The 24,628-nt window shown below is 48.2% G+C and overlaps 13 protein-coding genes across 13 annotated transcripts; 6 read left to right on the top strand and 7 right to left on the bottom strand.

Annotated features, from left to right (window-relative positions):
- Positions 1 to 25: 25 nt before the first annotated feature.
- On the bottom strand, positions 26 to 1,401 carry N7520_007005 (P-type ATPase; the record flags this gene model as incomplete). The annotated part of the gene is made up of 5 exons (XM_057140939.1): positions 26 to 435; positions 493 to 557; positions 605 to 996; positions 1,068 to 1,178; positions 1,243 to 1,401. The coding sequence occupies 5 exons, from the start codon at positions 1,399 to 1,401 to the stop codon at positions 26 to 28; spliced, it is 1,137 nt and encodes a 378-aa protein (XP_056994945.1).
- Positions 1,402 to 3,139: 1,738 nt separating this feature from the next.
- N7520_007004 (flavin monoamine oxidase family protein) lies at positions 3,140 to 4,516 on the top strand (the record flags this gene model as incomplete). The annotated part of the gene is made up of 1 exon (XM_057140938.1): positions 3,140 to 4,516. One exon carries the CDS (start codon positions 3,140 to 3,142, stop codon positions 4,514 to 4,516), a length of 1,377 nt encoding a protein of 458 aa, XP_056994944.1.
- A 550-nt stretch (positions 4,517 to 5,066) lies between these two features.
- On the bottom strand, positions 5,067 to 5,879 carry N7520_007003 (mitochondrial 54S ribosomal protein bL27m; the record flags this gene model as incomplete). Its single annotated transcript, XM_057140937.1, has 1 exon — positions 5,067 to 5,879. The coding sequence occupies one exon, from the start codon at positions 5,877 to 5,879 to the stop codon at positions 5,067 to 5,069; it is 813 nt and encodes a 270-aa protein (XP_056994943.1).
- Positions 5,880 to 6,058: 179 nt separating this feature from the next.
- lcl2 lies at positions 6,059 to 6,499 on the top strand (the record flags this gene model as incomplete). Its single annotated transcript, XM_057140936.1, has 2 exons — positions 6,059 to 6,233; positions 6,306 to 6,499. The coding sequence occupies 2 exons, from the start codon at positions 6,059 to 6,061 to the stop codon at positions 6,497 to 6,499; spliced, it is 369 nt and encodes a 122-aa protein (XP_056994942.1).
- Positions 6,500 to 7,119: 620 nt separating this feature from the next.
- On the top strand, positions 7,120 to 8,858 carry N7520_007001 (scramblase family protein; the record flags this gene model as incomplete). The annotated part of the gene is made up of 3 exons (XM_057140935.1): positions 7,120 to 7,481; positions 7,537 to 7,708; positions 7,755 to 8,858. The coding sequence occupies 3 exons, from the start codon at positions 7,120 to 7,122 to the stop codon at positions 8,856 to 8,858; spliced, it is 1,638 nt and encodes a 545-aa protein (XP_056994941.1).
- A 382-nt stretch (positions 8,859 to 9,240) lies between these two features.
- N7520_007000 (E2 ubiquitin-conjugating protein UBC7) lies at positions 9,241 to 9,835 on the top strand (the record flags this gene model as incomplete). The annotated part of the gene is made up of 2 exons (XM_057140934.1): positions 9,241 to 9,490; positions 9,582 to 9,835. The coding sequence occupies 2 exons, from the start codon at positions 9,241 to 9,243 to the stop codon at positions 9,833 to 9,835; spliced, it is 504 nt and encodes a 167-aa protein (XP_056994940.1).
- A 221-nt stretch (positions 9,836 to 10,056) lies between these two features.
- N7520_006999 (uncharacterized protein) lies at positions 10,057 to 11,550 on the bottom strand (the record flags this gene model as incomplete). The annotated part of the gene is made up of 7 exons (XM_057140933.1): positions 10,057 to 10,524; positions 10,581 to 10,652; positions 10,703 to 10,783; positions 10,835 to 10,921; positions 10,972 to 11,080; positions 11,137 to 11,203; positions 11,274 to 11,550. The coding sequence occupies 7 exons, from the start codon at positions 11,548 to 11,550 to the stop codon at positions 10,057 to 10,059; spliced, it is 1,161 nt and encodes a 386-aa protein (XP_056994939.1).
- Positions 11,551 to 12,915: 1,365 nt separating this feature from the next.
- N7520_006998 (PQ-loop repeat-containing protein) lies at positions 12,916 to 14,201 on the top strand (the record flags this gene model as incomplete). Its single annotated transcript, XM_057140932.1, has 2 exons — positions 12,916 to 12,977; positions 13,136 to 14,201. 2 exons carry the CDS (start codon positions 12,916 to 12,918, stop codon positions 14,199 to 14,201), a joined length of 1,128 nt encoding a protein of 375 aa, XP_056994938.1.
- Positions 14,202 to 14,281: 80 nt separating this feature from the next.
- Positions 14,282 to 15,908, bottom strand: N7520_006997 (uncharacterized protein; the record flags this gene model as incomplete). Its single annotated transcript, XM_057140931.1, has 2 exons — positions 14,282 to 15,518; positions 15,571 to 15,908. 2 exons carry the CDS (start codon positions 15,906 to 15,908, stop codon positions 14,282 to 14,284), a joined length of 1,575 nt encoding a protein of 524 aa, XP_056994937.1.
- Positions 15,909 to 16,361: 453 nt separating this feature from the next.
- Positions 16,362 to 18,100, top strand: N7520_006996 (uncharacterized protein; the record flags this gene model as incomplete). Its single annotated transcript, XM_057140930.1, has 4 exons — positions 16,362 to 16,613; positions 16,672 to 16,849; positions 16,916 to 17,142; positions 17,198 to 18,100. 4 exons carry the CDS (start codon positions 16,362 to 16,364, stop codon positions 18,098 to 18,100), a joined length of 1,560 nt encoding a protein of 519 aa, XP_056994936.1.
- Positions 18,101 to 18,191: 91 nt separating this feature from the next.
- On the bottom strand, positions 18,192 to 19,118 carry N7520_006995 (type 1 glutamine amidotransferase; the record flags this gene model as incomplete). Its single annotated transcript, XM_057140929.1, has 1 exon — positions 18,192 to 19,118. One exon carries the CDS (start codon positions 19,116 to 19,118, stop codon positions 18,192 to 18,194), a length of 927 nt encoding a protein of 308 aa, XP_056994935.1.
- A 1,253-nt stretch (positions 19,119 to 20,371) lies between these two features.
- On the bottom strand, positions 20,372 to 21,780 carry N7520_006994 (co-chaperone SGT1; the record flags this gene model as incomplete). The annotated part of the gene is made up of 2 exons (XM_057140928.1): positions 20,372 to 20,923; positions 20,983 to 21,780. The coding sequence occupies 2 exons, from the start codon at positions 21,778 to 21,780 to the stop codon at positions 20,372 to 20,374; spliced, it is 1,350 nt and encodes a 449-aa protein (XP_056994934.1).
- A 399-nt stretch (positions 21,781 to 22,179) lies between these two features.
- On the bottom strand, positions 22,180 to 24,536 carry N7520_006993 (terpene cyclase/mutase family protein; the record flags this gene model as incomplete). The annotated part of the gene is made up of 4 exons (XM_057140927.1): positions 22,180 to 22,270; positions 22,320 to 23,765; positions 23,816 to 24,279; positions 24,333 to 24,536. 4 exons carry the CDS (start codon positions 24,534 to 24,536, stop codon positions 22,180 to 22,182), a joined length of 2,205 nt encoding a protein of 734 aa, XP_056994933.1.
- Between the last annotated feature and the right edge of the window lie 92 nt (positions 24,537 to 24,628).

The raw sequence follows: 24,628 nt of genomic DNA, 5'->3' as shown, positions 1-24,628 counted from the left end.
TAGATTTGATAATTTCGCTCATGATTTAGCCAATTGAAGAGGAGCTGGCATGGGTTGCCTCCGTAACTGTGATGGTCTCATGGACGCTAACATGGTAGGGATGGCTAACTCCACCAGCTCCCGAATACAAACGCTCTTCACTGCTGTTCGAAGGGGGAAATCCTTGCCCGCTCGGTGACGACACACTCGTAACCAAAGTAGTCTTGGTGTCGTCGATATCCGGCCGCCAGTATCTAGGGTCACTCTTTGTTCCCTTGCCTTTCAAATTGGCCAACGGATATTGTACAGTCGTGCTTCTCTCATACCGCTTGTTTTTGTTATAAACACTTGTATCGGCGAACCAGCGGAACAAAGGACGGAGGGTAACGAGACTGCCAGCGATAATACCAAGACCCGTTTCGAGAAGAGACCAAATAGCGATTTGGTAAGTTGAGTCTATGACCTGGATTAGCATCGTTTCCCACAGTTCCCCTTGATAAAACTGCCACATACAGAGAAAGTCCGGATCACTATAGTAATGCAAAAATGGAAGACGGACAACGACAGCCACACTCGCACTAAAAAATTAGCATTGTCATCCGCATTGCGTGTGGCATACACATACACAGCACCCAGACTCAAAATTCCTCCAACAGCAACCTTTGTCCATCGATTCATTTGTAGATTCCAAACCACCGCGATCGGTAAGGTTCCCAATGAGAAATCAACCAAGATCGTAAGCGAACTATACAGGTATGCGATATCCAGCAGGACAGTAGTGGACAAGCAGGATCCCTCCGCGGTAGGATCGACTCGTCTCCAGAAATAAGAAATCGGACGACAGTCCAGGACAAGAACGAAAAAGAATAAAAGAGCGTTGGCGATTGTTAGCCCGATGAGACAGTAAAGAATGATCATATGCAGTTTTTTCACTGTTAATCGGAGGAGTGCGAGAGCAATGGAGATTTTGGTCACAGCTGATGACCAGATATAGAGGATTTGGGCGAGCCACCACCACTATTAGCATTGACAATTAGACCAGCTCCCATATTTCACATATAATTGTGGATTGTGTGGACAAGACTTACTCGAAGTGCGGTCGAGTAAAGAGCGATATTAGTTCCGAAATCTACTACCTGATGGCCGACGCCATCCATTGTGCCATTGATAAAGGCGACAGATAGAGATATGAAAATAGCCTAGAGATAAGAGAGGAAGAGGAAATCAGGACCCGATATTGAAGATTGCAGATGAGAAGCATACCAGCGCTGCGACCATAAGTGTATCATCCCACCCGAACGCACGAACAAGATACCAGCGAGCAAAGCATCTCAACGAAACCGCAATGATAGTGAGACACAGCATAACAATGGCGATGGTAAACAGGGCGAGACTACGCCCGACCAAGGGTAGCCCATGCATGTCCAGATTCGAAGTCCTTAAGCTTAAGGATCAGCCTCGATGCCATGTCAGGTCAAAGTGAAAATGAAAGTTAACAAGTGAGGGCCCAGAACGTACAATAAAACCAGGCAACTTATCTCCCCAAGTTCGCCAGGATTTTCCACGCGATCAGACCTTAGCGTAATGTATGTACTTTACGAGAGTTCGGCCCCATGGCTCGCATCGAGCCCATGTGGGGAGTGAACCAAGCTGACAATGTAATTAATTTGACTTCCAAGATTGCCGAAGCGGGATCCATTTAATCTGTAAATGTAAACAAAGAAATTATGCTGGAATAAAGCTGGAATTCGCTCAGGGATTGCTGATCTGAACATCGGTGTTCGAGCCGTGTGGACACAACTAGTAGGGCGCTATGGTCACCGGCTCGATCCTGGCGTATGAGCACGAGTCAGGCTCCCGTTCCCACATTTACTGGACTGTTTGGTCTTTTCCAACTATAGGGATTGTTCGGGAAATGGGATAGAATGGGATACTATACCCGGACAAATCCACTTATCGAAACTAATTTGTTTGCTAGAACGAAAGTAAATAGTTTCATCTTGGCCGGGAAGTGCTTATGACTCCACTTATCGATCGAAAGAAATTTATCCCGACGAACTAACCAATTCTGGGTTCTAGAAGCGCTCTCCGTAGGGAATGAGATTTGCCGCTTCCCCACTTGGGAGATTCAGATCGGAAAGAAAGTAGCCGAATGACCCAGAGATCCAAGACAGGATTTTTGTTATAATGTGGTTATAATATGGCTACCATATTGTTATAACTAATTGTCTTGCCTTATTCTGGCGCTTATTACTGACTTTTTGGGCTGGTCTCTCTACTATTTACTGGGACAAACACCGGCAAAATCGGCTCTATGAAACGATAGCCTAGTTGTGGCTGATGGAGTTTCCAGATCTATCTACTACGGGGACAGATTGATAATCTCTCCCCACTCATTCGGCTCGCTAACACGTTACTGAGCTTGGCGAAGTTCTGGAATTACAACATCACGGATATCGCCGGCTTCCAAAGTTGGTTTGGAATACGAAAAAGAACAGAAGCATGGGGACTTGATATTGCATTCTAATTGTCACATTCAGTTGAACTATTCAATGCACATGTTCGGAGGGTTTCTATTCGCCATTCGCGGAAGGTACTATATAAGAAAGTTCTTCCGGCAACTGTAATTCTCGACATCACGCAACATCAACCTTTTTACCCTAAATATACCTGGGTAATTCAGGTCCACATGCGTCAGTCTTGCATCAGTTCCCTCATAATTCTGCTGCCCGGCTTGTATCGGACATCTCGGAAGTGCTAAATATGTACATTCGTGGCTTCCAATTGGCAATGAATCTCTTTTCACCGAGAAACCAAAGCAGACACGTGCAATTTTTACATGGATACTTACAGTATGCCTGAGTTGCTCAGACAGCACTAACTTAGTCCTGCAGTGCTATATCGGTTGCGATGAAGCCTGCTACATACTGCAAGAATTGAAATTCCAAATCTGCCATGCAAAAGAATGCTGGGCAGGGGTCTAGAATCACCAGGGGACCCTTCATGATCAGATAACGAATGATATACCCGCCTGGTTGGCAACTTGGTGACACAGGAATGACTGCAATTATATACCAGATTCCTGCAGACATAAAAGCTTAGAACGCGACTTCCCTATAATCCACATCTTCAACCCACCATCAATCCAAGAGATTCATCCATGTTTCTTCAAGCACGCGCTCTTGCCTTGGGGCTTGTCTTTGCTCCATGGGCATTGTGTGACGATAGCATCATTATCCGCGATGTCGCCATTGTAGGGGGTGGAGCTTCAGGAACCTTCGCTGCCGTGTCACTTCGCGACCAAGGCAAATCAATCATCTTGATCGAAAAAGAACCCGTCCTCGGCGGTCACACCAACACATATCAAGATCCACTCACCAAGCAGAATGTGGACTACGGCGTTCAAGTATTTCACGACCAACAATTCGTCAAGGACTTCTTCGACCGACTAAACGTGTCGTGGACCGTTGCTCTCCCGAGCTTCACCTCATCTGCCACTCCGCAATACCTGGACCCAAAGACTGCCAAGCCTGTCAATTACATACTCCCAGATATCACAACCGCTCTACAGGCATATGCGCAGCATCTTTCTCAATATCCAGATGTAGAACAGGGTTTCTTTCTTCCGGATCCCGTCCCAAAAGATCTCTTGCTACCTTTCGGCGAGTTTATCAAGAAATACCCCGAGATTGCAAATGCCTCATTTACGATAGCCAACTTTGGTCAGGGTCTCGGTGACCATCTGAAGCAGCCAACTTTGTACGTGTTCAAGAACTTCGGCACAGACATCATCCGGGATATCGCGAATGGGTTTCTGGTCACCACAAACCAGAACAACTACGAGGTCTACGACCACGCAACCCAGCTTCTTGGACAAGACGTTCTGCTCAACAGCACCGTCGTGAGCACAACAAAAAGAGACAGCGATGGAGTGGAATTTACCGTGCGAACACCAACCGGGTACCAGAAAGTGAAGGCCAAAAAGCTTCTAATTACCATCCCACCAACACTCGACAATCTTCGTCCCTTCAACCTGAACCGACTCGAATCCACCATCTTTAGCAAGTTTATGAGCACAGGCTACTACACCAGCTTAGTGAACAATACCGGATTACCACCAAACTTCACCTCATACTCCGCCAGCCCTGACACACAACAAAACATTCCCAAATTACCCGGTGTTTACCTCGTTACCGGCACAGCAATCGACGGCATCTTCGACATAAAATATGGCAGCCCATCCCCCTTACCTGATAAGGATGTCCAACACGAGATCCTCTCCTATGTCACAAAGCTCCAGGACAACGGAATCGCGGAAAAAGTACCAGGGAGCCCTGAGTTCGTGGCGTACAAAAGCCACGTTCCGTTTGAACTGACCGTGTCTCGTGATGAAATTGAGAATGGGTTCTATCTGGATTTGTATTCCTTGCAGGGCTATCTCAATACCTGGTACACTGGGGCCGCTTTTCATACGCAGGACTCGTCTATGTTGTGGAACTTTACTCGTTCATATGTGTTGCCTGGGTTGCTGGGATAGGGCCTGATGGATCAACCTGAAATGGTTAAAATATGTGCCATATTTTATGTTATTTTGCACACAATCACAGGCTATTAAGATATCTTCATTCCACTATTCGAAGCATTAAACCAGCTCACTTGATTCACTAGCAGGCCCATGGGTCATAAGCTGCTTGATACTAGATCCTCGCAAAGTTATAGTTTACCATGACATTTGCGCTTTTTATGATGATCTCTGCCCTCATGAACTAAGGAACCGCTAAAAGCTATACACAAGTGATAGCAAAGTCGATCCTGAATCGAACCAAAAAACCGTGCTCAATTTGTTAGGCGGTTCCAATTAAAACCACCATTTAATCCAACCCTTTTTTCAACGCAAGGCAGTCGGAACGAACCTAGGATTATACCTCGGCATATGAGCTGAGCCCTTGTATCCCCAATGGACGTGAAGTGATGATATAGGCGGAGATATCATTGAAGTAAATTCTTTCTATAATACAGAGAAACACCGGAGACAAACCCTCATATCGCTACAGAAATCCAAGATCGATGGATCACATCATGCACACTTATTTGGCCGCCTTTTTGGCTGCCTTCTTACCACCCTTCAAACTCTTCATCTGGGCTGCCCGCTCAGCACGAGCCTGGCGCTTTCTCCAGGCAAGCCACCGGTTTCGGTTATCATACGGCTTAGCAAAGACTCCAGCCTGCTCAGCAGCACGACCAATAACCCAATTGGCCTCACGGTACATATATCCCGGACGAAGTTGCAGGCCAGACGCGGCATCAGCGGCCTCCACAGATCCAACCTGGGTTCCATTCTCATCAACCGAAACAACCAAATCCGACTGCTGAGCAACAGGCTCCACCCGTGGAGTTCCAACCATGTTCAATCTGCGCCGGCTCGGCGCGTTACGCGGATGCGGAAGCTTCTCCTCCTTGTCAAAGACAACTCCAATGTACTTCCGATCAGGATGCTGGAGAGGATCCAGGTAGTACCGAACATAACCGGCCTGGGTAGCGTAGATAGTGTGGTCGCGACCCATAGCGCAGTTCTCACCGGGAAACCATTTCGATCCGCGCTGTTTGAAGATGATGCAGCCGGGTACGACGTATTCGCCGCCGGACCGCTTCGCGCCGAGACGCTTTCCCGCGGGATCGCGTGAGTGTCGGTTGGCTGTTCCCTGTGAGGCGTGGGAGGCGTAACGCACTTGGGTGAATGAGAGGAGGGAGGGTGTGGGAGTGGTTTTCGGGAGGGTGAGGTTTGCGGAGAGCCGTGTAAGGAGAGATTGTGGCTGGTAGAGACTTTGAGTCGATCGGATGGGTTGGGTGAATGCCCGCTCCAGCGCCCGGAGGGTCGTCAGGAACCTGGGTTGCAGCATGGTTGGCAATTCGAGGATCGTCTGGGGTTGGGGAAGTTGAAGCTCCAAAGGGGAACTTTTTCTTGGAGGCTTGGCGTCACGTGTGCGGGCCGTGAGCTGGCTTCATCTATACTGGACTTTTGATCAGGATCGAGCGTCACTCTCATCTCTGGATTTTATTCAATTTTATCCGGTGCACAATGATGCAATTTATTTTCCGGACTGTGTGTGCTGTTTTCATGCTGGTGGCTGTAGCCCAGGCACAGTTCAACTTCTTCGACCAGATGTTTGGGGGCAACCAACAACAGCACCATCAACAGGGCCCCCAAGATGTACCCAGCGACAGTAGTCGGTACCAGAACTCGTGGCTTCAAGGTATAATTATTTTCCATGGCTCTGAATGCTTCTTGCCTCTGTCTCAATTGTACTGACAAAGTTATCCTACAGCCCAATGCAGCAACTACCTTTGCCCTGGAACCCTCGCCTGCGTGAGCGTCCCGCATCATTGCCCATGCCCACACCCCGAAGTCGAAGAAAAGGTTGAACTTGGAGAAGGCAGTGCGATCTGCGTGTCCAAGGGAGGATTTAAGGCAGGCGAGGCTTTACGGAAGATCGAACTGGCTCGCAAGGGACTGCTGTGAGAAATTGACGGCCTGTTGGAACATATTGAAGTATTCTATACTTTATTGATGTTGGAATTTGTGCCTCTATGGGTTTGGAAAGTTAAACCACATTGGATTGTTCGCCGCAGGTTCGGATTACTGTCCGCAAATATATTAAGCATTTTGATGTCGTTCTGAGGTTCTCAGATTAAGAACGAGATCAATAAGCCATAAAATAAAGACTTTAGGTCAGCTTTAATCCGCCTTTATATATTTCTACTACAAAATTTGGCAGGTATATAGATTATACTGAAGCGTATGTTCTCTAGAACATTGACTGTTCAATCCGTACATATAACATACAAATGGGCCAGAGATGGACAGTAACTGCATACTTAGGAAAATAAATATCTTCTGGGTCGAATCAAGTGCTGGATCATTGTGAGAAAGCTGCAATTTCCAAGACTGCGGTGGTAAATGCCGGAAGGCTGCCAACGCATTTACATAGAAGCGATCTGCACCAAGCGCTATCTCCGCTTATCCCCGGAGTGAGCTTTCGTCATTGCAGAACTTCCTTCCGCCCAGCTCGCCTTCTTTGCGCTCAACGTTCCTCAACTTGACCACTACACAGCGCCTATAACCTGGCAGCCCTAATCAACATGTGGGGCAGCAGACTGCGTCTTGTGTCGCTGAATGTTCCCTCACAACGCGCGCTATCGTCCCTCAGAAGCAGGAACACCCGTGGTTCTCGCCCAATTCTTCGGCCACGAAACCAAACCCCCAGACACACACCCAAAGCACCTGAAACGCCCGAAACACCTGATAATTCGGAACCAACAAATCCTCAACCTCAAGATGGCCCTAATCCCCACTATGATCCAGCAAAAAACACTCTCCTCTCACCTGTCTATATGCCAGAGGACCCGAATGGGGTGCTCAAAGAAAACCACCCGGCGACGAGCATATTGGCAAACTCTGGACTAGTGGTTCAACGGCAACTGGAGATGATGAACCTCATGGTGTGAGTGGAACCTAGTGCAGCTTAAAGCCATATTACTAACGTATATCTCTGATAGCGGTTTCGAACAAGCAAACAAATACGTTATCATGGATGCGCAGGGTAATCATATCGGATACATGGCAGAGCAAGAGAAGGGAATGACCAATACTATTGCGCGTCAAATGTTTCGCACTCGCCGAAGTTTCGTGACTCATGTTTTCGACCGACATGAGAATGAAGTCTTACGGGTAGGTCCGTGATCTGAGGCTTTGAGTATACCGCTAATCAATGTAGTTCCATCGGCCATTCTCCTGGATCAACTCTCGAATTAAAGTCTATGATCCTCTCGATGTCACCACAAGTGTCTATACTTCCTCCACTGCCCTTCAAAATACGACGCCGGGATCTCTTGTCTCAGCCAGTGCGGCCTCGAACCCGCGCGTTTCATCACTCGGCTTCGATGAGATGCGAATTATTGGCGAAGCTCAGCAAGAATGGGCACCGCTACGCCGGAAATACAATCTCTTCACTTTTCACCAATCTCCGAACCCAGCGACAGACATGGGTACCGAGAAATTTCCCCTCTCTAGATCAGATCTGTCGAAGACTCAACAAATGCAACTGGCATTGGGATCTGAGCCAGGGCAGGGCGAGTTCAACCAATTTGCATATGTCGATGCGCCATTCCTCTCCTTGGACTTCAATCTATTATCCGCAGAAAATCGGTTGGTGGGATCTGTTAACCGCAACTTTGGAGGGTTTGCCCGAGAACTCTTTACAGATACAGGTGTCTATGCGTTGCGCATGGACTCTGCCGAGCCCGGTACCGGAGGCTCGCCTTCAGTGTCACCTGCTGAGGTGACAAAGCCCACCGGAATGACCCTTGACCAGCGCGCGGTTGTGCTAGCCACTGCTGTGACTATCGATTTTGATTACTTCAGCCGTCATAGTAACAGCAGTGGATTCGGCTTCATGCCCTTGTGGTTCCCTGGCATGGGAGGAGAGGCTGCTGGCGGCGCAGCAGCTGGTGCAGCGGGTGGTGCCACGGCCGGTGAGGTCGGAGCAGCCGGAGCCATTGGCGAAGCCGCGACAGGTGCAATTGGTCGAGCAGGCGCTGTAGGTGGAATGACAGAAGGCATGGCAGCGGGCGCAACTGGCGCTGGTGCAATGGCTGGGTATGAAGCAATGCAACGCGGCATGTCAGGGGATCAAAGCAGCCAGGTACAGCCAAATGAGCAGCCTGGCATTCCTACATATGAACAGCAGGTGCAACAACAGCCTGGTATCTCTGAAGATGCATGGCCTGAAGAACAGAGAGAAGAAGATGTCTGGAATGATGACCCTTGGAGCGACTCTGGAGATGGGGGAGATGGAGGAGATTACTCTGACTGGTTCTAACCTTTAATTTTCTATAAAAAAATGTACAATACAATCTCAATAGATGTGAACTTATACATATGCGGTTGCTGAATTGGCATGCGCTAGGATCGACGTGGGGCAGGTGTCCCCGCGAAACTCTCCATTTCACTCATTCCTTCCCTGTCAACAATTTAACTTCTCTCCAACTCTAGAACTGCTACCCCTTCACTGTACATCTCTGTTGAATCTTATTTCAACGACTTCACATTCAATTCATCTTTATCTTCCAATTCAACCTCTCCGCACTTCCGGCGGGAACTCCACCTTTTGCCACCTCGGAACCCAACCCAAACCCACTTTCTTCAACAAAGCCCAATCCCTCCGCTTGACTTTCTAGACTCTCACCCAACCACTCCACAAAATGGCTTCCACGGTCGCTCAAAAGCGCTTATTCCATGAATACAAGAACCTCTCCACAAACCCACCGGAGGGCATCACCGCGGGCCCGGTCTCAGAGGATGACATGTTCTACTGGGAAGCCTTGATCGAAGGCCCCGGAGATACCCCCTTTGAGGGCGGAGTATTCGCTGCTGAGCTCAAGTTCCCAAAAGACTATCCTCTCAGCCCGCCAACCATGAAGTTCGTCGGCGGTGGTGTGTGGCATCCCAATGGTAAACCCTTCCACACCCCGCAGTCCTTTGTTTTATGCCGTTTCCAAATGCCCAATCTGGACGAGTGCTAATACAATTTGCAATTCTCCAGTCTACCCCAATGGTACAGTCTGTATCTCCATCCTGCACCCACCCGGTGACGACCCGAACCACTACGAACACGCCTCGGAGCGCTGGTCGCCTATTCAGAGTGTGGAGAAGATTCTCATTTCCGTCATGAGCATGCTTGCTGAGCCAAATGACGAGAGCCCCGCCAATGTGGAGGCGGCCAAGATGTGGCGTGAGCGAAGACCCGAATATGAGCAGAAGGTCCGGGAGGAGGTGCGGAGGGGACTGGGACTTTAAAGCTTTGGCGAAAATGATAACACGTGTTGATGACCTGGCGTCAGTTGTTGGGTTCTTGAATTCTTGCATGGCTGGACAATTACTTGGTGTACAGCTTTTATACTTATCTAACGACTGAAAATGAGAGCGTGAGATAGTTCCATTAAAATAGGTTTTTGGTAGTCTATACGCTCTATGATATACTCATCTTCTCACCAGCAGTGGTCCTTCTGCGCCTATATCTATACTTGCCGGAACATTCGCTGATCAATCCATCCTTCAAGACCATCATCACGGTCATAAAGCAACTCGATCTCCGCTTTCATATTCAGCATCAGCATTCGCTGCAGCTCCACACGCCATCCAGATTCCGGCCCGTCGTCTGCCCAGATGGGACTATTGCGGAGCATTGATTGAATCTTTCTGCGGTCTCTCGCGGTCAATGAGAGAAGGGCATTGTTCGAACCATACGGATCTGTGATGATGTCTGATACTCGAAGCCCAAGATGCTTCACTCCGGGTACGGCAAGTCTTGCATTTTCGTGAACATGCCCCATTGATCCGTACTTGTAGGTCGACATGATCGCTATACCATCGGGATCCCCATCAACCAGTGCATAAATGGGCGGCGGTCGCTTATTTTCAAGGGATGCGAAGTCGAGGAGCCGCCGGACGAATGCACGTGTGCAAATATCCGGATATCCTTTCCCCTAGTTTGGAATTAGTTGCGGATTTTATTTGCAATATGTATAAAGAGCGTGCTCACAGTGATGAGAATGCCTTTACCAACAAGAGCTGTCATGTGGTACTTCTTTCGCGCGAGTCGGTGGAACACAGCCTGAAATTTGTCAAACAGGTATGTATCTACGAGACTCTTGGATACCATACTTCTTTCTCGATAATGAGCACCCAGCGAGTCCCAGTAATATCAATTTCGTCATTTTCCTGGATCCGAGGTATCAAAGTATCCTGCTTCTGTCAGATCCCTCGTCCAATGCCATGATGCCAGTTGCGTCTTACCTGAGAAGAAGACCCAGCATCTAGCACGATCTGTGAGTCTCGCTTCAGAATGAAAGATCCAGCCAACAGCCCTTTCCCTGCTGCTTCCTACTGAGCATGAGCATAGTCCTGCATTCCGAAGATCCAGGAGAAATTACGACGTTCAACGCCATTCGATCCACTCCTATAGTGTATGCAAGGCCATCCACAATGCGGTCCACAACATTCTGCGATCTAAAGTATGCCGGATCGATGTAAAATATATCCCTGTCCAAACACTCAGCATGACTAACAATTAACATCAACTCCAGGAGCCGACCCACCTCTTCGAAATAGATTGTCCCATCTGTATTGCCTCGACAATCACAGCGAGGATTCGAATTATAACCGCTGTTCGAAGTTCATTTAGCATGCCATCAGACAAAACCGAGGCAACCAGCTAAACAACAGAAGCTCATACTGAACCTCCATGATTCAAACGCCGAGTTTCCTGGCCAGTAATAAGTCCTGTATGAAACCACTGGCTCGACTGCTTCAAGAGCTCCGCTTTGTGGGTTGATGGTGTGTGCTGATGGGTTTGTCCTGCATCGTAGAGTGACGGATGGTGGGCCTTCTGAGCTTGAAAGTGAAAGTCCACGGAGAAAATCTGTGAGGGTATTGTCCACGTAGGTTCGGACCGAGGTATCTCTTGTTTCCTCGGCCATGGATTCATATAGTGACATTGATGGGAGTGCCATCGTGTGGTTGTATAGGTAGAAAAGGACGTTGTATATGTCTACTCGAATTGGACGAAAAACGTGACCACCCCCAGACCTCGAGATTTGTGGATTCTATTTAAATGTATGAATTGGAATCGTTTGGATTTCCAAATAGGACATCTATTCAACGTTGTCATATGTGAAATCAATTTATGAACAACCTCGTAATTTAAAAAAAATTTATTTAACACGGCTACATGTATGTATCTGTTGCCATCAATGGCTATCATCCGCCCACGATCAAGGCTTGTTTTTCGATCTACTGCATGTGTACTGTGCATGACTCATTTCATCAAGTTCCATTTGAAGGTTCCAAAGTTGATGATATAGATCCAGGACATATCAAATTTAGTGGTAAATTGGTCATTGAACTGTAAAACAATCACATCTAGTGACTCGGGCAACTTTGGCTCGTTCTTTCCTATGGTGGATATATGTATAAAAGCTCTCACTTCCAAGATTTAGATTTATCTTTTTCCAACATATTCCACTCACACCAAGTCTCCAGCCTCAATTGCTCAGTTCAACCGTCCATTGCTCAAGACTAACAAGTAATTTGACAGACAGACACCACTTCTTTCTCAAATATCTTATCAATCCTTACTTGCGATAGTGGCTCGAATTTTTAGCTTGACGGCGTGCATGATATGTTCCGGAACGATAAAGTTTTTAAGTCTTTGGTCATACCATATGCACAGCGAGACCTGAAAAGGCTTGTTCTTGAATTTACTCAATCTCAGTCTCAATGCACGGATTTTGTTGATGATGTTATTGAAGGCAAGGGCCAGGGCATCATCATGCTTCTCAGAGGTCCTGACACCTCAAGTTGCACCATTTTAATAATGAACTTCCGATGTATGATTAAATCTTATCAGCTTAGCTTTATTTGCTTCATTCAATCAACTAATATTTTGTAATTTTACATTGCTTCTATCGCACACCGTCAGTGCATACACATAATTTTTAAAAGGAAAACTCGAGAGTCATAGACTCCTCACTCTCGATACTCAATCAAACAAATTCAGTATTTATAGACTTACCAGGGATTTACCATATTAATTCAAGTTTTGCATTACAAATCCAACATCCATGGTTCAATCGTGAGCATAAAGCCAAGTTTCATCTCCACGATAGATGAAACACGTGACCAGACGTCATCCAATTTAGTCCCGCGGATTTCTCCAACTTTTCCTTTTCACATCAATTGCCATGGTTAACGAGTGACGAGGGCATTTTCTATTTGAAAAAAACTTGTGTATTGTGATCGCTGTGCCTTGCACATCCGGATATACCTCCGCAGTGTCCTTCGTTGCCGGAAATCCGAATCACGATTCTGCATACGCCATGTTCCCCCCACAGGTGGGCAATATAAATTTAAACATCGAGGCACTGAGTGGCATCTGTGGGTAAGTTACATCCATCTCTTGACAAATTGTACCATTGATTCTATGCTCTGCGGTGCTCAATGTATGCGGGTACTTCTCCCACTGCATTGAGATCGACGGATATGATCTGTCATAACCCAACCCCACATCCAAGCCTCCACAGTTACTGACATTTTCAGTTCAATCTCCCTTGTCTGCTGGGTGGTGGTATTTTCTCCGCAAATCATTGAGAACTTCCGACGTGGCTCTGCAGATGGCCTCTCTCTTCTTTTCCTCATCGTCTGGCTGGCTGGCGATGTCTTCAACATTCTCGGAGCTGTCATGCAAGGCGTTCTGCCCACAATGATTATCTTGGCGGTATATTACACTCTAGCAGATATTGTTCTCCTTGGACAGTGCTTCTACTACCGCGGATTCAACATCAGAGAGGAATTTTCCTCCTCTCCTACCATCGAGCCTTCTTCTGGCGCAAGCCAAGGCGGTGGTGCTGATTCTGCGCCACCAACTGAGCACTCGACACTTCTTCCTAAGCCTACTGGCCATGTTCGGATTCAGGATCCGCCTGTCTCTGGCAATGGTGATCAACCCTCGTCAACCCGGCAACGACGTCATTCGGCATCTTCATTCCATGATATCTTGCACTCCGTCGATGGAACGCATTTATCTCCTGCCACACCTCTTCTGGATGCAACTTCTGCTGCTGCTGCTCGGGCACGTCGTCGCCAGCGTCGGATCTCCACTATCCAGACTTTCTTGTTCAACACCACTGCCATCACTCTTGTCTGCATTGCAGGTGTATTAGGCTGGTACTTCAGTCCGGCGTCGAAGAAACCGAGCTCAGAACCTGAGGATCTCACTATGGATACACTGGGCCAGGTCTTTGGATATCTATGTGCGGCTCTGTACCTCGGTTCACGTCTTCCGCAGATTTTGTTGAACTTCCGACGGAAGTCTACGGATGGTGTCTCTTTTCTGTTCTTCCTGTTTGCATGCATTGGCAATCTGACTTATGTGCTGTCTATCCTGGCATATTCTCCCGTATGCCGGGGAACTCGGGATGTTGGGATCTCTTCTCATCGCCATTTTAAATGTGCTCCGGGTGAGGTGACTGCTATATACAGTCGATACATTTTGGTCAATCTTTCATGGCTGATTGGTAGCTTTGGAACTCTTATGTTAGACGGGATGATTTTCGTACAATTCTTCTTGTACCGCGACGCAAAGGATATCGACGAGTACGAATAGGGATTATCGATCGATGTCATGTACATATCTTTCAGATGAATATAAAAGCTCTATTGGTATTTCTATAAAAATTCTATACTTTAGAGCGAGTCTTCCAAATTATACATCACATCCTCGCGGACAAAGCGCTTCACATCTTCAAAGTTCTCCCGCAACCACTCGAGGAAACCGTACACTCGTGTGTGATCCTCTGCAAAGGTAGTAAGGCCGGTCTTTCCCTCAGGTCCGAAGCGCATAAAGCGACCACCTGTCGAGTACGCCTCCCACGGCTGCTGGCCATGAGCAAAGGCCGCCCAAACACGGGCAGCCTCCAATGAGACATCGCGGGTAGCCGGAGGGCAAGCGTCCAGCTCATTCAGATGCAAGAGAAGGGCACAGAGACCATGGTAAGACATTCCTTGGGTGGGACCCTCGAAAGGCGACGGCTCTTCCCAGTGGTACATGTAAACGTTATTCTTCCACGAGTCTGATTTGCGAGACGCCTCAGCAATACCGACATTGGGATACTGAAACAGAACATTTCCGATCAAGAGGCGGAAAGCATCACGGAATTCCTCGAAAGACTGGCCCTCTGAGAAACCAAAGTGGTGACAGAATTCGCCAGCCTTGTCAGAGAATGCCCGTGAGATTGACTGATGAAGCTTCTCTTGGCTCACCCTCCCTAGCAGACCGTCGAAAATAAGAGCCTCGACGTTGGTATCGCCGAGGATAATAGACTTGCATCGAGCATTGGAAACACCATCGTCGAATGTCCAGGTCTTCGGGATAAGTTTACCATCGCCGGCAGGTCCCATCACGGCCTTACCAGCATGCTTGAGGATATCATTGACTTCCAAACTGCGAAGGTGCTCCAACCGGGCACTGGGTGTGGACCCGGCAGCACCCGCCCGGCTACACAGACCCTTCCACTGCTCCTCGAAAAGATCCATGCGAACCGGGAACAGGGTGGGTGCGGAACCGGACATCATGATAGCACGATCGAACAACTCATGACCGGCCAGCAGATGAGCATGGATACTAGCACTACCGGCACTCACGCCGAAGACTGTAATGTTCTTAGGGTCTCCACCGAAGTCGGCGATATGCTGGTTCACCCACTCCAGTGCATTCCGCTGGTCAACAATGCCGTAGTTTCCGACCAACTCGTTGCTGCCGTCGACTTCTGCGGCCAGGTCAGTCGAGGCGGAAAAGCCGAGAGCGCCAAGACGGTAGTTCATCTGGACCAGGATGATGGGGGTGTTGGAGTTCCGGGCGTGAACCATGAAACTCTGAGGACGATAGCGAGCGACGGAGTTGGCGCCATATGCAAAGCCTCCTCTTTAGACCGGATTAGTTGGGAGGTAGGATAGGGGGTGGTAGTATGTCATACCCATGAATCCATACCATGACAGGTAGAGGCTCGGCTTTTCCGAGAGCCTCATTGGGGACGGCGACGTTGAGATTCAGACAGTTGAATTCATCGTCACCTGGAGTGGGATCGTTTGTTCCTCCTGTAACTAGGACCATGCCATTTCCCTGATTACAGCGAGGACCGAATTGTGTTGCGTTGAATGTGCCCTCCAATGTGTGCTTAATTACACTGTGAGTCCAGCGCTTGGAGACATTTGCGTACGGAATTCCGCGGAAAAGAGAGATATTAGTGTCATTGTCGAGTTCACCGATAAGCTCGGCACCCAGCGAAGGAGCGTTAATAGTAATTGTAGACATTTTCAGATGGTTGAAGAGAGAGAGAAAATCGCGGGGCAGGATATGAGGGGCATCTTTATATCCGGAAAAACGTAAATGAATCGTTTAGAAGGATATTAGCTTACCCCGAACTAAACGAGAGAAGTTCAGCCATCAGAGTCAAATGACCATTTACGTTCACCTGCCGTGTCTACATGAAGCTTAGATCCAAGCCACAAGGCAGTTAAGCGACGCTAGGGAGACCTCGTCGGCAAGTTTCTTAGTGTCTGGGCATTTCCCCGCAGGATTAACTCTTCCCCGGTCAGTTTTAGTTCGTTTTGCCCCACAATAATCACTTATCCGGGGTATTTTGTGGGGATGGGTGCGTACACAAAAGTGTAGAGAAAATTATGTATAAAATCTCCCACTTTCTGCTTCAAGTTTTGAATCTATATTTCTCTCCCCTCTACTAGATTCATTGTCTCCCCCTCCAAGATGAAGACTGACGACCGGGATATTCCCGATATCCCACACATTGACCAGCTTGAGAATGCACAACCTGCCCCTATAATCATCCCAGCCGAGATTGTGGACAAGATCCATAATGGTGACGATGCACTACAATTCCTTCAAGAAGCTCATGAGCCTTACTCTCAAGAGGAGGAAAGACGTCTTCTTCGCAAGGTTGACATTCGAATGCTGACGCTCATGCTTTTCGTTAACGGATTTCAATTTATTGACAAGAATGTGAATACTTCTATCTCCACATTTCACGAGGTCCTTCCGCTAACTAGCAATTATGCAGACTATTTCATACGCTGGAACTTATGGCCTAGCTACCGAAGCTCATTTGGTGGGCCAGCAATACAGTTTACTCACAACTATATTTTATATTGGATATTTGGCTGCACAATGGCCAGCCAATTGGCTGATGCAGAAACTGCCAATTGCTAAAGTTTTAACTGTCGCATTTGTTTTCTGGGGTATGTAGACAGTCCTGGAGTTCACGCTTTGAATGACAATCACTAACAGTTGAATCTTTATTTTAGGTATCACCCTGACATGTACCGGAGCCTGCACAACATTCCGCTCTCTAGCTACCGTCCGCTTGCTCCTCGGAATATTTGAATCGGCCTTGAACCCTGGTTTTGTCCTGATCACAGCATCCTGGTGGAAGCGTGAGGAGCAGCCATTCCGTGTTGGAATATGGTACAGTGCCAATGGCTTCATTGGTGCTCCGTCAGGTGCAATCTTCTACGGCATTGCCCATCTTCACGTAAGTACTATGTACTGTACATCATATCCCTGAGCATCGCTGATAGTTTCAACAGGCGCGTGGTCTGTTTGCTTACCAGTGGATGTTCATCATCTTTGGAGCCGCAACATGCTGTTTCGGCATCTCTCTCTGGTGGCTCCTCCCTGACAGCCCAATGACCGCTAGTTTCCTGACAGAGCGGGAGCGATTCATTGCCGTGGACCGCCTCAAGAGCAATAAGACCGGTGTGAAGAACAGCAACGTGAAGACGGCGCAGTATAAGGAACTTCTCTTTGATCTCCGTGTTTGGATGCTGGTTCTCGCAATTTTCTGTCACAACATGACCAACAGTCTTCAAACTACCTTCACGGGACTCATCATCAAGGGCTTCGGATACAACACCTACCAAGCCGTCTTGCTGAACATTCCAGGATCAATCATCATGGCCGTCACCATGATCCTTGTGAGTGGATTCCTCTCCACAAGGTGGGGTAAGGATAGGAGAATCTTTTGCATTATGTCCTGCTACATTCCTGGAGTCATCGCTGCGGCCATCTTATACTCCAGCCCGATTGAGGCATCGACAAAGCACTTGCATCTCTTTGCTATGTTTATCATCCCTATGGTTGCCAGCGCCGGCGGTATCATGTACTCTCTGCTAGCGAGTAATATTGCTGGTTATTCGAAGAAAGTTATGGCTGGTGCCTTATTCTTCTCGTCTAACTGTATTGCCAACATTATTTCGCCGCAGACTTTTATCACCAAAGAAGCACCCAAGTACACCACCGGAATGGCCACTTCGCTGGCCATGTTCGCTTTCAACTTTTGCCTCTTTGGCGTTCTGTACTTGATGTACACCCGAGAGAATAAGAGGCGGGAGCTCGAGGATGTTGGCGAGATGACCGAGGAGATGGAGTTGGCGAATGCCTTTGCAGACTTGACAGACCGACAGAATATCTCATTCAGATATGCCCGGTAAACGGTGAACCCAACATCTCACTAGGCCACGAACATGTCAAAAGGAACTTCTTTAAAGAATATAATAAATATAAATATGAATTTACATAAAGTCATTCAATATCTGCCAAGAAACAAACAACAGCCGACGCAAAAGCCTTCGCATCATCTTGTCGATCCACCAAATCAGGTCCAACCTGCTCCAAAAACAACGCCAACTTCGACTCCTTCCACCCCATAACCGGCGCAGCCTCGATGCACATCTTAGTCAACCCAAACGCATCCATCTCATAATGTCCCTGCACCGAAAGAACCCGTCCAGGATAATAAAGTCCCTGAATCGGACAAATCGGTGTACTCCCAATATTCACCCACGGCTTCGGCAAACAAACAGGCGGCGACTCACTCAACGAAACACTCACGCCCTTCTCAACAGCCATCACCCGATCGCCATGAAACATCTGAATCCGCAATTGGCCCTTTGGCAGATGACCCAGTGCAGACGGAAACGCACGCACAAACTCATCCTCAAGCTGCACAATATAAATCCCAACTTCCCGCCCGAGTGGACATTTCTCTACATACACATCCCGGACAGGGTCGTCCGGTACGCGAACAAGAGCATGCGAGATAAGCTGGTGTCCGAAGCATGTTCCCAGAATCCGAACTTTGGGGAAGTTGTCGTAGACGTTTTTGATGAATTTTTCAAGCACCTGCATCCATGGCGAGTGGGCCATTTCATATACCCCCGGTGAGCCGCCGGTTATCAGGATTGCGTCGATGGGGTTGAGAACGGGCCATTGTTGAGTTTGGGAGGGACTTCCGCGTAGCAGGTCAAAGTCAGGGTAGTGACCTCCGCGGATATCGTATGCTGTCACGTTGATATTGATTGGGTCTGTTTCTGGGTGGGTTTTGTTCAGGTGGGATGCTGTTTCACGGAGGATATCGCGGAAGTGAGCGCTGCAGAGACCTCTTGCTTCGTATAGGGGGCGAGCGGGAATGTCGACGTCCAGGACGGCGATATGAATGTTTCGAACCATATTGGAGATTTCAAATATTCGGGTTTGAATTTGTTTTGTGTAGTTACTTGATTACTTTCTGGATGAGCGATTCGAAATAAGAAATCCGACCCCAAGATGCCATCGGGGTTATTGGCTGAAAAAGTTAGACTGAATAACGTTTATAGGGGACTGATGTGTAATAAAAACATCGCCGCGTAAGAGATGATGCCAAGAATACTCCAAAAGACTCCAATTTGATCGGGAGAATTAGGTAAAAGTTAGGGTTTACGGCACCTGAGCTTAATTTTGAGCCCCACTTTCGGTGAGAACGGCCACCTTTGGACCTGACTTAAGAGTTTTATTGGAGATTCGACGCGAATTATGTTGCTTACTATGCATCTTCAACGTAAATATGGAGAATTTAGGTATAATATGAGGAGTTTCCCCGCTTTATAGAACCTTAGTGGATGATCTTTTACCGAATATTCTCCGTTATATGTACGAAAGGTCTTATCCAGCCAATTAGTCCAATAAACGTTGAATGGCCAGTACCAAGCATTAGTCTAAACCCAGGAGACATTGCCTCGGATAAGAAAACTTTGAGGAAGAACTCGGAGCCATAAAGAAGTTTTAGCTTGAGGTTGCACTGTCTGTGATAATGTTAGTCATATAGACTTTTAACAGAGGCTTTGAGTTTGAGAAGGATGGTATATTATCAAATAAAACTGGTATGTATCATTCTTTGTGGAATAATCCATAAGCTGAATATTGAAGGAATCGTCCAGCTGCCATCGTCCAGCTGCCAACCATAGTACACTAAGTACCTCTTCGAGTTATGTTGTTTGCCAGCTGTAGCCGCCTATCATTTGGTCAGCGATGCAGCGTCTGTATCTCGGACCTGTCCGGTATCTATCCCAGAGCGGTGGACTGGGTGAAACGGCGTAAATTGAAAGGTTAGAGCTCGATTTTTGGAGTTTAGATTTGAAAAAACTGTATGGGAATTTACACAATTCGACTCAGGACTATATCCATAAATGAGCGAGAAAATCCCCTACTTGCTTGAATGTCACTTCTTAGGCGATCTTGAATAGAACAAGGTCCGCGTAAGCATAGAGCTAGCACTCAGCAGTTGCGGTCAAAGTGGATCACAGAAGTCAAATAATAATATGCTGCTAGATGAGATCCTATGATCCTCATAAATTCGTAAAACATGCGGTGGACACCATTCGCTGGATGCGACAAAGCAAATAGAAACATTTGAAAGAACTAAGCAGCGCCACTCATAGACGTGCTTATTTCGGAGGATGGGGTTCCATCGTCTTGGTACCAACCTCATTCCAGTTGGTGCTCAACGATGTACCGTTACTCTCGACGTAGCTCTTCATCATAGCACGACGAGTGTCCGGATCAGCACCAGCATAGAGCTTCTTAAAGAACCCATCCACGGCATCACCACCGAATTCCGAGTCGACAGATTCAGCATCAGAGTCATCACCACTGCCCTTTTTCTCCTCACCTTTTGGTTTATTCTCCTTAGGCTTCTTGGCGGTAAGTGATGTTGCAACCTTGTCCCAGTCCTTTGTACCATGGCGAGATGAGGTCGGATAGGCAGGCGCAGAAGCCGGCGGCGCAGTGGATGCCGAGGGTCGGTCTGAGATTTTTGCGGCGCCAGCAAGTGCTTCAAGGGCACTCCACTTTTGGCCCGGGGTTTTCTTCTCCAGAACGATTTCGATTTTTGTGCCCATGACAGTGACTTTCGAGGTCGATGTGTTAATTGGTGCGTAGAGGGGATCAAGGGTAAAATCGTATGCAGAGCCAGACGGAAGAGGGAATTCAAGAGATACCTGCAAGATACTGGTCAGCTCCTGTAACTAAGCAGTTGCAGTTGAAGGAGTTAACTTACCGAGTCATCATTCAGCTCAGTCTGGACTTGGTCCTTGGGTACATTCTTCACATAAAGTGTTACGACAACTGAAGTAGTTGATTGGTACCATTCATGGCGGACCTTCTCCGAAACAACTGGAGTAGAGGTCGACTTTTGCTCTGCGACATCCACCTTGGACTCCGCAGGCGAAGTTGCAACCCCAGCAGCAGGCTGGACAGGCGAAGACCCCTCAGTAACCGATTTCCCAGACTTGAGTCTCTCCCATTCGGCCTTCAATTCCTTCTCAGTTGGAACGCGAACATCGGGATACTCAAGAACCGTAACCGCGATCTTCTCATTACTCTCGGCTTCACTCAGCTCACTCAGCTTGCGGCGAACCTTCGCCATCCAAATAGGCAACTCAGCACTATATCCGTCTTTTTTGGTCCATCCACCGGCCATCGCGTTTTTGAGTCCCTCGGATTTGTCAACGGGCTGGCCTGTGCCTGCCTTGGCTTCGATTTTCTCAAAGATGAAGTGGGCATCACCGTACCGCTCCAACTGGAACAGGATTATGCCCCGTCGCATCTGGGCGGACAGAATAAGCTCCCGATTACCACGCTCACGGGCGAGAAAAACTGCGATCTCGGCATCGCGCAGTGCAGCAACGCGGTTGGGGCCACCATCGGCGGGCTTCAGACGTGAGTAGGCGGTAGAGCGGTGGATGTAGTATTTTGGGGCGCGGGGCAGCTCAGTCAGGGCACGGGTAAAGTGTTGAATCGCGAGAGGAGCATTCGAATCGGCAAGGGCCTTTTCACCCTGTGACGCGGCGTTCATGGTGACGGCAGTAGAAAACTGATCAGTTTAGTGGCGCAGAAAGAGGGGCGGAGCTCGTGTTGCCTAGATCTTTAGGGATGGTTGGTGCTGCAGGGCACACTGATGAGGTGCTGCAGGGCACACTGATGATAGGAGGAAATTAGAGGCAGCCCACTTGGGAGGATAATATAAAAACAGGATGCACGAGTCAGTTAGTGTACGAGGCAGCGAGGTGTCAAAATTATACGCAGATGCAAGTGATTCTGGAGCTTTCTCCGCTGGAGCTCCGATTACATAATGTGGAGTTGCGGCTCCGGAACCTAAATAAGAAAATGCCCAATGTTTTCATATGTACTGAGCCGGGGCTCTGATATTATTATTATTGAAGTAGCAGAGCATCAACTAAACTGAAGCTCACTTTCACAGTAGCTGCTCATTGCCGAATTTCTTAGCATAGAGGCCAAGAGCACGGATCGGCCAATAGAACTTGTAGTTGGGGTAGGAGATCATGCTAAGATCAGTCAGTTTCATACTATCGCAAGGAAAAGGCTATAACATACCATGATTGGTTGAAGACTCCCTCAATGGCCTCTTGCAACCACTCGCCATTGGCTTGCTGCCGGGAAATCAGCAGCTTCATGGCCTTCTCAAGGGGCTCTTTGTGGGGATACTGGGCTTCCATCAAAGCCAAACAGGCCCATGCAGTCTGGCACACCTGTGATTTTTCGTGCTGGACATAAACGTGCTTCTCACTGCTGAGATAGGATTCACCCCAACCACCGTCTTCCTTCTGCTTAGACAGCAGGAATTCGCAGCCGCGGCGCGAGTTTTCACTGGTCTCATAAGTCTCGCCAATACTGGCCAAACTCTCGAGAGCAAACATCGCAGCGTATGTGAAGCAAATACCCCAAGATCCGTACCAACTTCCATCAGCCCGCTGGACACGCTTGATGTAGACAACGGCCTTGTCTTTGGCGGCCTTGATCTCGGCTGCACGATAATCAGGGTAGAACTTGCTGAAGAGAGATAACGCCGTTACTGAGGCTGTAGTGCATTCAGGGTAGTCGTAGCCAATCATAATTCCACCGAAGACTTCAGCGGCGTTCAGCCACTCAACCTTGGCAGATGCACGAGTAGTCTCATATTCAGTGAAGCCACCAGTGGGGTTCTGCATCAACAGCAGGCAGTCAACGCTATCCTTCAGGCGATCCAAAGAGATAAGCTTGGGGAAGCCATGCATCTCCTGGAGCTGGATAGTTGACCGAAGACCCTCAGCAGTGCAATCACTGACGGTGTATCCCTGTGTTTTGGTACTGAAAGGCCAAGCACCTTTGCGGTGCTGTCGGTAGCACTTTTCTTGGTCCGGCACGTTCTCCCGCAGCTGATGGTCCTCAATGAACTCGAGAGCCTTCGTCAGCATAGGACGCCACTTGGGGTCATCAGCAAGTCCAGCAACTACGACTGCCTGTGTAACGAATGTTGTATCCCACACCTGGACACCATTGGTACCGTTTGCCAGCATGCCCTCGCCCTTCAACCACATGTAGTCGTTGAGACGCTCTCGGTGTCGACGCACAGAGTAGCTATCAGGACCATCATGGATATAGCAAGCAACCATGTTCATAGGGTTGTTGACAGGCCCCAATCCTGCGTAGTCAGTGTTCTCATCTTCCATACGGATTAACTCCCAGGTCCAGTCTTCAGCTCTTTTGGTGATGGCTTTCACTCGAAGGAACGGGTTCCAAACCCGGACCAGAAGCTCGTTGAGGCCGTTCAAGAGCCAAGTCTTCGGGTAGTAATTATCAGCTGGGTGGATAGAGTTGCGGTGTTTAGCAAAGTTGATAGAGGCGTATGATTGGGGATACAGTTCCTCTCGGAGCTGTCTGGTAAAGTCATTTAGCGGGAATGACCACTTCTTAGACCAGATGTAAGACATAGGCAAAAACACCTGGCGCATATGAATCCACCAGCGCCAAGGGGCAAAGGGAACCCAGTCGGGAAGAAGCCTAAAATATCAATTAGCAACACCTCAATGGCGCTATCAAAGATAACATACCAGATCTCAGGAGGAACAGGGTTCACACCCTCCCATTCCATCACACCCAGAACACTGAGCCAGAATTTAGCCCAGTGAGGTCCGTAGATAGCACCGCCAAACTTATGCAACAAACCGCGAGCTTTGATCATGCGCGGGTCATCCTCATGGGCACCGACCAAGCGCAGGGCGACATAATTCATGGAAGTGCCAAAGCAAGAGCTGTGGGCCTCAATGTGTAAACCCCAGCCACCATCTTCGGGATTTTGGCGGGCAAACAGATAACGCTTGATCTCTGTAGCATACTCCGGGGGAATGGGAGTGTTGGTAACATAATAGGTGATCAAAATACCCGGCAACAGGAACATAGGGCCACCATACTCACAGGCCCAGTTTCCAGGCTCTAGCTGCAGTTTTGAGAAGAAAGATAGACCATTCTCAGCTGCTTGAAGAGGAGTTTTGGCCTCTGGCAAAATTGGGAGACCCTGACAGAAAATGTTAGAGATAAGGCATTACATGTAGATGTATCAGTACATACAGTAGGAAGTCCCATGTGGTACTTTTCGGCAACTGTCTGCAGCCAGGCGGAGTTCTCTGTGTCGGTTTCAAGATACCGCCAAGTCTGGCGACCTTCTTCGTTGACCAACCGCCAGCGGGAGTAGTCGGTCTTTGGGTCGCCATTTTCGTCTGACTTGAGGTGACCCTGGGCATCTGTCCTCCAGGGACCAATAGGTGAAGTCATAATTATTGTTTTGTCAACTTCTCCGAGTACAATGGGAGAAATTGAGCTGTAGCCTGGGAGTAGTTGGAATCGATAACCTTGGATCTTCAAGC

This window comes from Penicillium odoratum, assembly GCF_028828045.1.
Source record: "Penicillium odoratum strain IBT 22623 chromosome Unknown utg000005l_segment0_segment0, whole genome shotgun sequence".
NCBI classification, from domain to species: Eukaryota; Fungi; Ascomycota; class Eurotiomycetes; order Eurotiales; family Aspergillaceae; genus Penicillium; species Penicillium odoratum.
The sequence above is the reverse complement of the archived record's forward strand: the minus strand, read 5'-3'. Positions and strand labels throughout refer to the sequence as shown.